Source organism: Copadichromis virginalis, linkage group LG20, assembly GCF_057382275.1.
Source record: "Copadichromis virginalis isolate Kocher_CV1m ecotype Utaka linkage group LG20, C_Virginalis_male_GT1.1, whole genome shotgun sequence".
NCBI lineage: Eukaryota > Metazoa > Chordata > Actinopteri > Cichliformes > Cichlidae > Copadichromis > Copadichromis virginalis.
This window is the reverse complement of record NC_140637.1, coordinates 19,155,732-19,169,314: the sequence shown is the minus strand read 5'-3', so window position 1 is coordinate 19,169,314 and position 13,583 is coordinate 19,155,732. Positions and strand designations below refer to the sequence as shown.

At 40.1% G+C, this 13,583-nt stretch overlaps 1 protein-coding gene across 3 annotated transcripts in view; it reads right to left on the bottom strand.

Annotated features, from left to right (window-relative positions):
- The window catches only part of pacsin1a (protein kinase C and casein kinase substrate in neurons 1a), a 34,544-nt gene that overhangs the window by 6,885 nt on the left and 14,076 nt on the right, over positions 1 to 13,583 (bottom strand). For 2 of the 3 annotated variants that reach the window (XM_085443230.1, XM_085443232.1), the window contains exons 2-6: positions 6,252 to 6,381; positions 3,306 to 3,462; positions 2,939 to 3,174; positions 1,605 to 1,760; positions 1,088 to 1,263 (exon numbers count right to left, since the gene is read on the bottom strand). In XM_085443230.1, the coding sequence (XP_085299356.1) occupies positions 1,088 to 1,263; positions 1,605 to 1,760; positions 2,939 to 3,174; positions 3,306 to 3,462; positions 6,252 to 6,311 (785 nt within the window). In that variant the 5' untranslated portion in view covers positions 6,312 to 6,381. Of the gene's footprint in view, positions 1 to 1,087; positions 1,264 to 1,604; positions 1,761 to 2,938; positions 3,175 to 3,305; positions 3,463 to 6,251; positions 6,382 to 11,807; positions 12,049 to 13,583 lie in introns of those variants that run through there. The other variant, XM_085443231.1, reaches the window with a different exon arrangement.

Here is a 13,583-nt window from a genome sequence, read left to right as displayed (position 1 = left end):
GGGTCGACTGCTGGCTTGTAATCAGAGCAAAGGGTTTACAGCGCACCTGCAGAGAAACTAATGCTTCCCATTGTCCTTAAAGTGACTTTAACTTGCTATTTGAAAGTGTTTGGAGAAACTCATGGGCTCATATTGAATTTGAGTTGTCACTTTTGACCTCTTCTAGTCGATTAAACGCATTTAGAGAGAAGCACTGAGAACACAACCACAAGTCTCTTGGAAGCTGTCTTCATCCACAAGCATTTCCTGGCTCCTTTCTCCTCTTCTTATTGTTAACTGTCAAGACTGATAACACTTTTTGTGTTGTTCTTACTGGAAATTGCAAGTGAAAACAGTGCAGTGTGGCATTTTTTCATAAGAACAAGTGGAATTGAATGAATGACTTCATTGCAAAGTAATGGTCATAATATCTATTACATGGCAATATTTTTTTTTAAGTAAAAAAGTTCCTAATAGCTTGCTTTAGTTGGAGAGGGATTTTGTTTTTAGCATTATAGCACTGAAATAGTTGGGTTTATTTTAATTAAATAGACACTGCTCAGTGATAGACTGTAGGGCGTACTCTGTCTCTCACCCAACGACAGCTGGAGTCGGCTTTACAGCTGGGAAAGGAGTGAAAATGTTAGAATAAATCAAATCAAAGGTGAACGATTAAACCTGAAAATCACTTTTCCGTGGCTCGTGGCTTTGTTTGCTAAATGCAGAACAACAAAAAAGAAAATCTAGAATATGACAAGCATTCACTCTGGACTAAATTCAGTTTGTCAGAAATGCCACTGACTGAATCATCGGTTAATTAGCACCGAGAGTCTCAAAACTAATGAGAAACACATGCCTGGTTTGGGTGTCTGTTGAAATTAATCAGACTGCAGTGAACTGTGTCAAATGTGACACAAGACGAATCAGACTAATCGAATTTTCATTTGTATTCAGTGTGACTACTTTTGATTAAAAGTACAATTAAGTAACTATATTCTAAGCCTACTTCACATGTGCCCACACAGAATGATAGTCTATACAATGGTATACATTTCCTGCCAAACTGCACAGGTGCTTAATGTGCAACCCAACCTTCATTCTGACTAACCTTTGGTTCTCAGTGAGGTTAAGATGGCGTTTGATATCCAGCAAGGCTTCCTTAAGGAAGGTCAGCCTTTTGACTTCATGCTGCTGGCATTGGTCAAACACCTGCTCCATGCACTCCATGTACTGAGGAGTGCACTTGCTTAGCTCCTCCAGAGACTTCTCATACTTTTCTTTAGCCTGGAACAGAAACAAGAAAACACGGTGAGTCATCTACAGACAATAAACAGTGGAGAATAATCTCATATTGGGCCTTGGAGCAGCCCTGTCTGTAACTTCCTTCTGATAGACTGCCCCTTGCAAAGAGAACATTTGAACAGCAGTAGCATGGGGCTGCTCACAGAGCCAGAACTCCCCTCTTTTTGACATCAGACAGATCCAAGAATAGAAGCGAACTGTCTAAAACAGCAGTTTGAAGCCTGGCTCATAGGGATTACTTGCACACTCGTTGACCTAATTACTGGAAACCTTTGGTCAGAAAAATCAGGAAAAGCACAACAGGCCCACTTTAAGGTTATTACCTTCTGCGTATCCTGTTTGCATTTGTCCACTTTCTCGTGGAGTTTCTTCTGCTGGTCTGGTGTGACAGAAGCTTCAGTCTTGCCATTGGCCTCTCGGGCTGCAGCCAGCTTCTCCTCCTTGCAGGCCATGTGGTATGTTTTCTTAGCTGCCTCCATCTGTAGATTCAAACACGGACATTGCTAGTATCACAGATACAGAACATGATCTGATGGTTTGATTAAAGGAACACAAGAATAGAAACTATACAGTATAAAATAAAATAGGTAACTAATTTAATGTATTTGGTTAATTCTTCTATTTAGGACACTTCAAATCAGTAGTGAATGATATGTGCAATTTTCTCCAGCATGAACGCACGACCACTATTTGCTCTTCTTCATTGATTAGGAGCTCGCCTTAGGTTGTTGGTCTGGTACTTGTGCCAGGAACTGATATCAGTATACAAAGTTTCTCCCTAAGCAGGAAATCAAGACTTCATCCAGTGACGCATAGTTAATTAACTCACATAATGTTTATCCTCCTGAGACCCAGCCTATTCATTTATGTCCTCTGTAGTAGACACACAAATCATAGAAAGGTTAAACCAAAAGATACGTTTTTTCCCTCAGTTCCAGGAGGTTACTTGAAATGCTGCATGGGAATGAAAGTCATGCACAGTAGTTGAAGATTTAAAGAAAGAAATGTGCTAATATAACTACCATATATATGTCGTGTGCCACCATTTAATAAAGCAACTCTAGGACATGGTCTTCACAGATATCGTTTGGTTACCGTGACCACAACAACACATTAACACCTTTCAACCAGCGTCTGGCTAACCAGTGGATAAAAGTCCAGCATTCACTCTCTTTGATCATTTTAGCCTCCACCTATTTCTGAAGGTAATATCTGGCCCTTAACTCGCTAATGCTCTACTGCGTTCAGCATTTATTAACTTGCTCTATCTGCTATTTGAGCCTTTTCACTGATTTTAAAAAAAAACTTTATTCAAACTACTAGAATAATAATGTTCCAACATCAGCTGCTGAAACTAATAGCTAAGGCTATTTTAGATTAAAGTGATCTCTTTCACTCATCTTTTATCATCGTCATGTATATTTTGTGAATATATTTATTACTTTCTGTAATCCTGTTCCATTTTATAGAAAAGGGGTTAAATAATAACTTAGTCAATAGCAAATGGTCATAAAATCCTGCTTCAATGGCTAGCAATGTCTTGCTTCCGTATTGCTATCCCCATTATGATTACCATTTAAAGTTTAATAAAAGTGTGATGGATGGGCAGACGGTCCTGTAACCTTACAGAAAAATAATTTGCCCTCATCTTCCTCACCTCCTTGAGCTTTTTGGCCCATGGTTTCTGAGCCTTCTTGAACCCTTCCTCTGCCTCCTTGGCCTCTTTGAAGCCTCCAATCATTTGCTTATGATACGCTTCTTTCTGCCAGTTCTTCACTTTTTCAACATCTTCGTTAACGAGGTTGTTCTTCACCTCTTGGTGCAGCTCACTCACTCTCTCCGCCTCTGTCATCACAGCCAGCCATGCCCTTTCCACAGAGCCATACTGTGGACCTGCGAGTTGGATTTTTTTGTGATTCCAAGTAAAATTTCAGGGTAATATTACTCAGTGGAATAGTGAAAAACACATTGATCGCGGTACATTTGCACCTTCTTATCTTGTTGACACTTTAACAAAAGCTGACCTTTCTCAATGAGCTGTCTCCATCTCTTGGACCAGGCAGTTAGCTGATCACCATAGGCTTTCTCTATCTTGGCACGTTCCTGCAAGCAACCCATAAGGTCATTGCAGAGCCGATGGCCGTCATCGAATCTCTTGACAGCACGTTTGTAGTTCCCCACCTGAGGACAGAGAGCAACAAATGAAAGGACTTGTAACCAATATGCAGTACATATATAACAACCATAGAAATATACAGAGCTCGGACATTTTTCCCCCTGAGAATAACTGAAGTGAAGACAGTTTGATATCTCTCTTGTAAATTTACTGAAAAATACAAAGAGTTTGAGAGACTGCAGTATGACTGAATACCCAAACCAAGCAGCAGCATTCGGGGTGCAAAGGAGTTGCAAATGCAGTCCCTCAAATGGCCACTGTAAGCTAGCTCCAAAAAGTATGTAAATCCTAATGGACTCAAAGGTAAAGTGCCCAACTTTACAGCAGAAATAAACGCTATTACATTGTCTTTATGTCAACTGTGCATAATTTTGTAATATTTTGTAATATTTGCCAGGTTAAATTGTATTAAAGCTTATTATGTTTGTATAATTTCACAACTGGCAGCTAGTATAAATAGCACTAATTCACATTGTTGAACCTGACCACTGTAACACCCTGTTGTCCATAGATGATCGCTTCTAGCTTGTACAACCAATCAGTGTTGACATAGTAGCTACATCCATCTTTTATGTACTGTTTACACATTCAACACAACATACATCAAAATGTGTCAGCAGCATTACAGAAACTACAGCAAATCCAAACAGCATTTAGGGATGCCCTTTAATCTGGAGAGTTGATAAAAAGTCTTCAAAAGAAAACATGCTTTAATACACAGTTTCACTAATAAACTGACAATTGAGTGTATGTTTCATTTATTGCATTATACAATATGCTACTCCATCCAAGCAGAAAGCTCCGGCCAACTTCATTATTTAATTAAAAATATCAAAGCTGTTATGCTACCTCGATGTTTATTTTATTGCATTTTCTTTTACATCCCACCCCCTTAACTTGGACTACCTTAAAAAAGCAGTGCCAGGCTGAGCGGCTCCGCCTCTTTTGTGCCTGCAGGGGGGTGTGCTCATGGTGCATGATGAAGGGAGAGGGGTTTACCAGTGCCTGTGCATGTGTAGTTATGCAATGACACGGGCTTGAGTTTGTGTGTGTGGATGAATGTGTTTTAGTGAGTGTATGTGTGTGGGTAGCTGCTTTAATCCTCTTGAGAGGCGTAATGCAGTCAGATACTCAGGGATAGATGACAAAGTAAAGACAGAAATATGACAGACTGTGTGTGGAATAGGTATAAATACATAGTCATATACAGCATAATACAAACACAGATCATGGAGTGCGTCTCTGATATGCTCGCTGGCTGTAAAGCTGCACTCTGATTGGTCCTGACGTGAGCACGCATGTTTGGTTACTGTTTGAGATGGTAGCTGCAGGGAGGCCATGAGACAGGTGTTTAACGGTATGAGTTTTGTCCTATGTGACAGTTTGCCAAGTCACACCAACAACAACACGTTGGTGTACTGGTTGTACACATGAAAACACACCTGAGCCCCTCTGTTTGAGCCGCAAAACCATTCTGTGTGGATAAAACACAAGCCTTCCTGATGACAAAACATGAGGATACAGCATTTTTTATAGCATTGATAAACCATAAACTGACTCTAGCTGTGCTGCTAGTATTGAGACGATATAGGCAGGTGCATGTGGTGAAAGGCTGCCTCAGAGAGGCTGATGACTGAGGCTCTTTGTCTGAGTCTCTGTGGCTAAGAGCCACAACACAAAGAAGACTCTGTACTGAGGGAATTCATTATCACTAAGTTGGGGGGGTTAAAGTGCAAACACACACACACACACACACACACACACACACACACACACACACACACACACACACACACACACACACACACACAGTTGTGTTTCCACCAGGGGACAAAATTACTACTTGGCTAACTGTAACCCTTAACACAGTTTGTATGATCTAAAGCAAATTTGATTCACTATTATAGAGAAATAACAAAACAAAAAATGCTGAGGAAGTGTCTCTACCAGATTTATATTAAACTCTTAGATTTTCAGCAAAGAAATAGTTATTATGAAACTGGCCACAAGGAAATATGCTAATGTCCTTAACATTTATCTACTGACTTTATCCTCAGTATTAAAATTTGATCTTATGATAATGCTATTTAAAAATGTTTTTCTGTTCATAAAGAGGAAACTTTTATGATGCCCTTTGGAGCAAAAGAAACACACCGTGCTAAAATGCAAATTAGCCTCCTATATTACTTTGCTCTCTGGTTTACAGCTTGTCTTAATGCATTACGTTTTGCCTTAAGCATGCCAGTTTGAATTCCCTTGCTGGTGAAAGGTTCATAAACAAACCTGCCTTACTTTTCCTCATACTTCATAATTTGTGTGTAATAAATTTGCTTATTTATTTTGAGTACTTTGAGCGCTCTGACTGCTGTACTTCCATCATATTAGACGAAGGCGTTTTGAAGCAGTCATCAAACTACTGCTCAAAATGACCCCTCTTTTGCAGGGTTTGAAGTCCATACTGAAGTCATCAGTATTTTTCCACTATACGAAGATGATGAAGCGTATATAATGGGTAGATATAAGAGAGTCTAATTTAACTTTTGGCACTAAAGCAAAAAGCATCAAACCCTTCTTTAAAATGGACATCACAAGTGGCCCTCTGGCTAGAAACTCAATGGGGATGGATATCAAACAGCCTCATTAAGATGTGTGTGACGCATTTACTTCTAAGAACAGTTTCATGATTTCACTGATAGCATTGCTTGATTTCAGAAGCCAAATCAATAGAAATGGAGGGTGAGAGGTTTTGGTACAATTTGAAAATCCATGAGAACAGATATGACGGTGGCTTTACCTCCCAGAAGCTGTCCATGGTGTCGTCACCACCTGCACATTCATCGTAGGAGCCAGACATTTTCCTGGATGAAGCGAAGCACTCTAATGACTAAACCTGTCCTCTGCAGAAGAGCTGGGTTCCTCATGCACTGAAGAAGGCAAAAGAGAACAACAATAATGAGAGACAGCGACACCACAAGAAAGCAAAAACTTTAGTTAAAAACATGGCCGAGCTGGACTTAGTGTAACAAAACTATGACAATTTATTTTCCTGGTAACTCAAAAGAATCTTTCAAGGTAGGGTGTCTATCTGAGACGTTTATAATAATGAGGTAAAAATAGTCTTCTCCGCCATGCATGCAGCACTGTGCCCTGAGGAATGAGAAGGGGGTTCTTAGATTGGTGTGTCCTAGAAAAGACATCACAGTGAGTGGAGCGTCACACACCTCGATTCTTCCACAGTGAAAACCCCCATTCCTTTGACACATTAGATCTGAGAATTAGCTGTCACACATACACACTACACATAGTTACACAGTTTAGCTGCCTGGAAATGCACCTTGTGTGTAAATATAGAATCATGTAATTAACGCCCTAAAATAGAATGGAAACAAGATCAACACTCCTATTTATACATCTGAATGCATTCTTTAATTAAGTTGTTTGATTGCTGATTGCATAGTAAGGTGTACATAACACAGTTCCTCAAGTATTTAAGGTGATTGATATTTATTTGTTTGACATTCACTCAATACCCTACCACAGAGGTGCAAGCAGAAGAAACTGCTGGCCATTATATTGGTATTGAACTCTGTTTGAAACCTAATCTATTTTGTCCTCATGACTAATGTCTTTCCTTTGACAGAGAGCTCTTCATAGCGCTGCAACAGCCGGTATGACAATGAAATTTATAGCCTCCCCTGCCACGGTTTCTTGGGTCTTTATAATTACAGTGGATTTAATTATTATCTAATTCTGTATGTGGCCCAACAGAGCAAAACACAACTTTTAACACTACTAACACTTTTAATTAAAATGATAAAGAGTTTTGTAAATTATTATTAAGGAAGGGTGTGATTAATTGATTCTTAGTCTGCACAGTCCAACCTGAGAGAGGCAAAGCATGAATTGGACATGGTGGTACACGTGATACACGCTTTATTGTGATATCGGGTTGGATGGTTAGGTATGCTAACTATAGGTCAGAGCAGATGAAGGATGAGTTGTGGCCATTTCAGAGAATAAACTGACTCAGCGCTCTGCAGCTGGCTGCATCACAAGGAGTATTATGTTCAAACAGTAGCCTAGCCCTTCATGCTTCATCCTTCAACCTCCATCTGCTGTCAAGAACAAATTAATTCCTGCAACAACCTTCATCCTTGGAATGAGTCATAAAAAACAGCTTTCTGTATTTGGCTCGACTTGAACTGGCCTGACCTCACTTTCTATATTAACAACATAAACAACGTAATTTTCCCTGTGAGAGGAATAATAGGCTTCAAACCACAAGATCAAGTCATACAAGGAAAGGATTGTCAGTAGTAACTTTTTTTTTCACAGAAAGTCTGGACATGAACACATTATCAGGGAGTTCAACAACACATTTGCACCCTGCGTGACTGAGTCTGCTGCCAGTTCAGTCAGTGTTTCTACAGACGACAGATAACTGATTTAGCCAAGCTGTATTCATCAAAGCCCTTGGTTACTATCACCAGGCTTACGCCAGTCTTTGAGGCTCTTCTGCAGTCAAGGCTTTCATTCATTGACTATTATCAAGAGTGCACTCTCTGCTGGTTGCAAAACAACAGAGCTATTCTAGGAGTTAGCAATTTTACTGTCACAGACTGGATTGAAGACAACTTGAGCCTTTCAGATGCAGCGAACAGTTCCAGGGGAAAAAAAGGTGCAATGTCTTCTTTCTGAGTGAGTGACACATTTCACAACTGCACATATATATACACAGGAATACTGAGCTTTTTTTTGTTGTTGTTTTATGAATTTAAATACTTACAGAACTACTGAATGTTGTTAAACCTGTGCAGTGGTTCAAGATAGACATGACATTATACTTCATGTTTTCCCATCCAAGGCCAAGAAAAAAAAAGTACTGCCTAAGCACTACCACCAATAAGTTTGTTCAGTCAGTGCCGCTTGTATTCCTTAAAATAGGGGATAAACTTTGTGAAATAAGACACACAAAGCTTTTAATGCATTGACATGCAAAGTGTGTTTGCCAAAACGTAGAAGACGAATGGTAAAAAATGCAAAGACTTGACTTACCACCCTCATAATAAAGATATTGAAGAAAGAAAAATATTACATTAGCATGATTGTCATTTTGAGTATGAATCAGCTTTATTACAGCTAATGACTTAAACTGGTTGGGAAAACAGATGCCTTAGAGCAGGGGTGTCGAACTCCAGGCATCGAGGGCCGGTGTCCTGCAGGTTTTAGATCTCACCCTGTTTTAACACACCTGAATCAAATGATTAGTTAGGCTTCTGGAGAACTTTAAGTCATGTTGAAGAGGTAATTTAGCCATTTAAATCAGCTGTGTTAGATCAAAGACACATCTAAAACCTGCAGGACACCGGCCCTCAAGGCCTGGAGTTCGACACCTGTGCCGTAGAGGAATATGAGACAGGAGTGTAAAGTTCCACCAGCGATTTTCCCATATATGCAGTATGTTATGTGATATTGTACAGCTTGCAGTACTTTCTGTGAAAAGTGTGATCAGCAGGGGAACACCCACAGTAACCCACTTCTCAAAACTGAGGACAGCTTCCATTTCTGTCAGTCCATGTGACACAGAGAAAATATGTCAGCCACGCTCACCACTTGCCCAACAAATACAAGGACTTTTAGTATTTTACAATAGATGCCAGCCACACCCAGCATAACTGAATGCTGTCCATGACAACGAAAAGACTCCAATTACCCCTCTGTCCTTGTCACAAACAAGGAACTCAATCTCTGGCAAGATCCCCTTTCTTTATGTTTGGAAATTGTGAGCACTTTCGTTGACATGTGAGAATACTGATTATATTCTGATGTCCGCACATGAACCATTACCTCATGCCCTTAGCTTAACTGTCATTAGCTTATGGTAAATGGGAGGGTTGGCCTAACTGAGAACAGCTAGGTAAGAGGTAGCTTCACTGTTAGATAACAAATTCCAGATATCAGCACATTTAATGCTCAACTAAGGCTTGACACTTTTAACTTTTTAAAAATGTGCTAAATTCCAAGTTTAGAATTGACATGTAATCATTTTAGTCCTTTTCAGCGAACCATCTTCATGCTATGCATGCATGCATACAGTGCTGTGAAAAGGCATTTGTTCACTTCCTTGTTTGTTAGTTTTTTTCCATATTTTTCACACTTTTATGTTTTAGATCAGACAAATTTTAATATTAGACAAAGATAATCTGGATGCATAAGAACAATTTCACTGATTACGGGGAAAAAGGTATACAAACCTACCTGGACCTATGTGTACTTTTTTAGTTCCACATCTCGATCTGATTACTATTAGACTTGTTGAATCAAGAAATTACTTAAATAGAACCTGTCTGACAAAGTTAAGTAGGCTAAAAGGTCTCAAAAAGCAGCACATCAGACCAAGATCTCAAACAGCTGAGTCACTGACATCTATCAGTCTGGAAAGAGTTATAAAGACATTTTTACGTCTTTGTGAATCAAGTGAACCAGGATGAAAGCCATTATCCACAAAGAGAGAAAACTTAAAACAGAACTGAATCTTCCTAGGATTGGTCAGCCTACCAAAATTACTCCAAAAGAACATTGACGACTCATCTAGGAGGTCACAAAAGAGCCCAACACAGCATTTCATTAAAAGAGCACCATAACAACAGTCAAACATGGTGGTGGAACTGTGATGGTCTGGGGCTGCTTTGCTGCTTCGAGAGCTGACCGACTTATTGTAATTGATGGAATCAACGATTCTGTTTTCTACCTAAAAATCCAGAAGGACAATGTCCAGCTGTCACTTCATGTCGTGAAGCTCAAGCACACTCAGGTTATGCTGCAGGACAATGATCCGAAACACACCAACAATTCCACCTCTGAATGGCTCAGAGAAATAACAACATGACGGTTTTGAAGGGACCTAGTCAAATTCTAGATTTTAAACCTGATTGAGATACTATAGCATGACGTAAACAGGTCATTCATGCACAAAAACGTTTCAGCATGGCTGAATTACAACATCCTGCAAAGTGAGTCAAAATTCCTCCACACCAACGTGAAAGACTTGCAAGGTATTGCAAATGCTTGACTGCAATTCTTGTTGTCAAGGGTGAGACAGCCAGTTACTTTTTCACACAGGGTAAGTTAGGTTTGGACAGAGTTGATAAATTGAATTATTATTTAAAAACTGCATTTTGTATTTACTCAAGTTACCTCTGTCTGTTACTAACATTTTTTGATGATTTGAATCGTGTGAGAGGGAAATTCCTTTTCCATAGCACTGTATATGAACACAAGAAGAGCAAAAGGGCAGACTTCACTTTCTAAATCAACATGCAAACGTGCATTTATGTTTAATGAAGTTAAATCCATACACTGTAAACAGTCAACTTTATGATGCAAGACAACCTCATGCAGCTCAAAATTTAAGTAGCCCTAAAGTAGCAGTTCTTAATCCTAGCAGCCAAGAAAGGCCATTGGTCCAGCACCCTGTCCCACAGCCAAGTCACCCAATAAGCTTTGGCATCAGTGACTACAATACCTAGTGACATCAAAGCCAGTTAAGCTCTGGCACAATACCAGTGTCCCACCTCATAGCCAAACATGGAACACTAATTCAATATTACACAATGTTAATGATTAGAAAGTATTAGAGGTAATTCCACAAGCATGTTCACAAATTCCTTCAGACATCCAGGAGCGTCGCTGTAGTCAAAAATGTCTGAGGCATTGTTTTTAGTATTTATGACAGGCAAGAACTTTGAAGTGAGTTTAATTATTAAACAAAACACATAAAGAAAGTAATAAAATGATATTGGTGAACATTTTATGCCCAAGAACTCAAACGTCATCAGCGTAAACTTAGAAGGTCCAGCAGCACAAAGAGAATACATGACAGAAAATTCACAGTTTTGGTCCACTGTGAGAGTGCTCTGTGTCCCAAGAGACAGAGGGGCTTATACTCCAGTTATTGAGGTTAATCCACCTGAGTGGCTGTGAACACACCTCTCATTCCCTTGTGATTTAACTGGGAGGAATGTTACAGAAAAAAACTAAACTGTAGCATCATGGTAAGCTTGGTACAGATGGTGCTAAATGAAGGCTTGTATAATAACTTAACACCCAAAGCATAGCAACACACACAAAGAAATATGACAACAATAATAGCTGTTTTGTGCAAATCCATTTGAATGTGTCTTGCAAATTGAAAATCACAAACAACCCACACACTGAAAAAAACAACAAAAAAACCCGCTGACAAAGCAATCCGTTTTGTAATCTTAATGTTTTTGAAACCTGTTTTGATTGTGGACAAAAAAAGGACATAACTGAGTGCTACAATCCAGCCTTCTGCATATTCACGTACCATGTTTGACTCCATCACTGCAAAAGAAAAAAGAAAACCAATATCCAAATTTGAAAACACAGCGCAGCTCCTTAAAACAGCAAACTCCTTAAACTGTAGTCCAAATATGTCCTTTACATCAGCTCTTAAAACAATAAACGATATGTTGCAAATTTTATTTCTGCAGCTTTGACCTCTGTGGCCAAAGTAAACCCAGAGAGGACGATAAGTCTGACCAAACCAGCGTGTCTCAGAGGCTGAGGGATAATCCCGCAGTGTGCCATTTGAATAGCTTTAGAGGGGGAGGGAGTTCACGAGCAAGAAGAGCAAAGAGGCGGGTAGGACAAGTGAGACAGAAAGACGAGAAGTGTGAAGAGGAATTTATTGTTGATGAAACATATATTGTACACCAACAGGACAGCGCTATTGTGAGACTCCACATTTGTCAGTTTTGTTTTGTTTTTTCCCAAGGAGTTAACTTTTACCAGCATTACAAATGCATTGCTGACACACCATGGCTCAGCACTCCTGTTTACAGTAACATAACACACGTGAAACCAGCCTGTACCTCATGAGCAGAAACTGCTTCCAAGAGAATTAAAGAAAACTGCTGATCCAAGTGTCACAAATGTTCTTAATGCAGTCAGAAGGCCCAGTGTTGACAAGCCTTTTAAAGCACTGAATGGGAACCACAGCAAACATGTAAGCTTGTTACAGTAAGAAGATTTCAGCGAGATGAACTAACTTTACTCCAGCACATTACCAAGCCATCTCTTTCCACTCTGAATATAGACAATGGCATTTCAGAAAGGCAAAGTTGGTTACCCGAAATGAATTCAGTAACAGTTTCGCGCTCTACAGTAATAAAAACGACTAATATCTTAAATCGAAGAAACTAATAAAAGCAGCAGCTTGTGTTTTCATATGCAGTTGGTTTTTGTTAAACTATGGTTGTTGACTGTGTTTGATTGAGCTCAGCATGCCATCCCCTTCTACTGACTGAGTAAAAGAGGACGCATGAGAAGAAAGGGAGGCCTTTCACTGAGAGAGAGAGTGACGTGGACTGAGAATGAGGAGAAGAGAAGAGGAGGAGATGGAGCTCCAGATGGAGATAGGGAGGGATGTGTTAGGAGAAATGAGGAGGGACAAAGGCTGGGAGAAAGTACAGCACGGTCAGGACAAAGTGAGGGGCTGGTCAAGCAGCTAGGCTGTTCTCGAGCGAAATAGAGAGAGAGCCACGGAGCCAGAACGGCAGCTGACGGTACAAAGATGTGATTCATCTCACGGTGCAGCACAGCATAAGCAGGCTGGTGGATGTTGCCAGGAGACAGAGCTGCCTAGTGCAGACTTCACACACGTCGTAACAGCCGAGGCTGTCGTTATAAGCCAGCCATGTGACCGATGCTTTAGACAAAAGCAAGAAGGCTGGTTCAGTGACACTCTGTCAGCTGTCCATCCAATAGCCAAGTTGTAGGAAGTCCCTGAGTGTTAGCGCCAGTGTACACAAGAGGGTAACTCGAGGAGACCAGTGGTGCACTGAACTGAAATGGAGAGAAGAGACCTTAAAGAAACAGCACGCAAAACAAGGCAGAGCAATAGACTGAGAGACAAACAGGAAGGGAGGAAAAACCAGCGAGGATGGAAGGTGAGGAGAGTCTTATTTCGTATTCATCAGCTGAACATAAAATGCTGTGAGCCCTAGCAGCGCTCGCTGAAGCATGGAATAGGAGAGTCAAATGTAAACTGACATGTTGATCCAAATGGGGAGTGTGCAGCAGTATTTGGGGATGAAACACC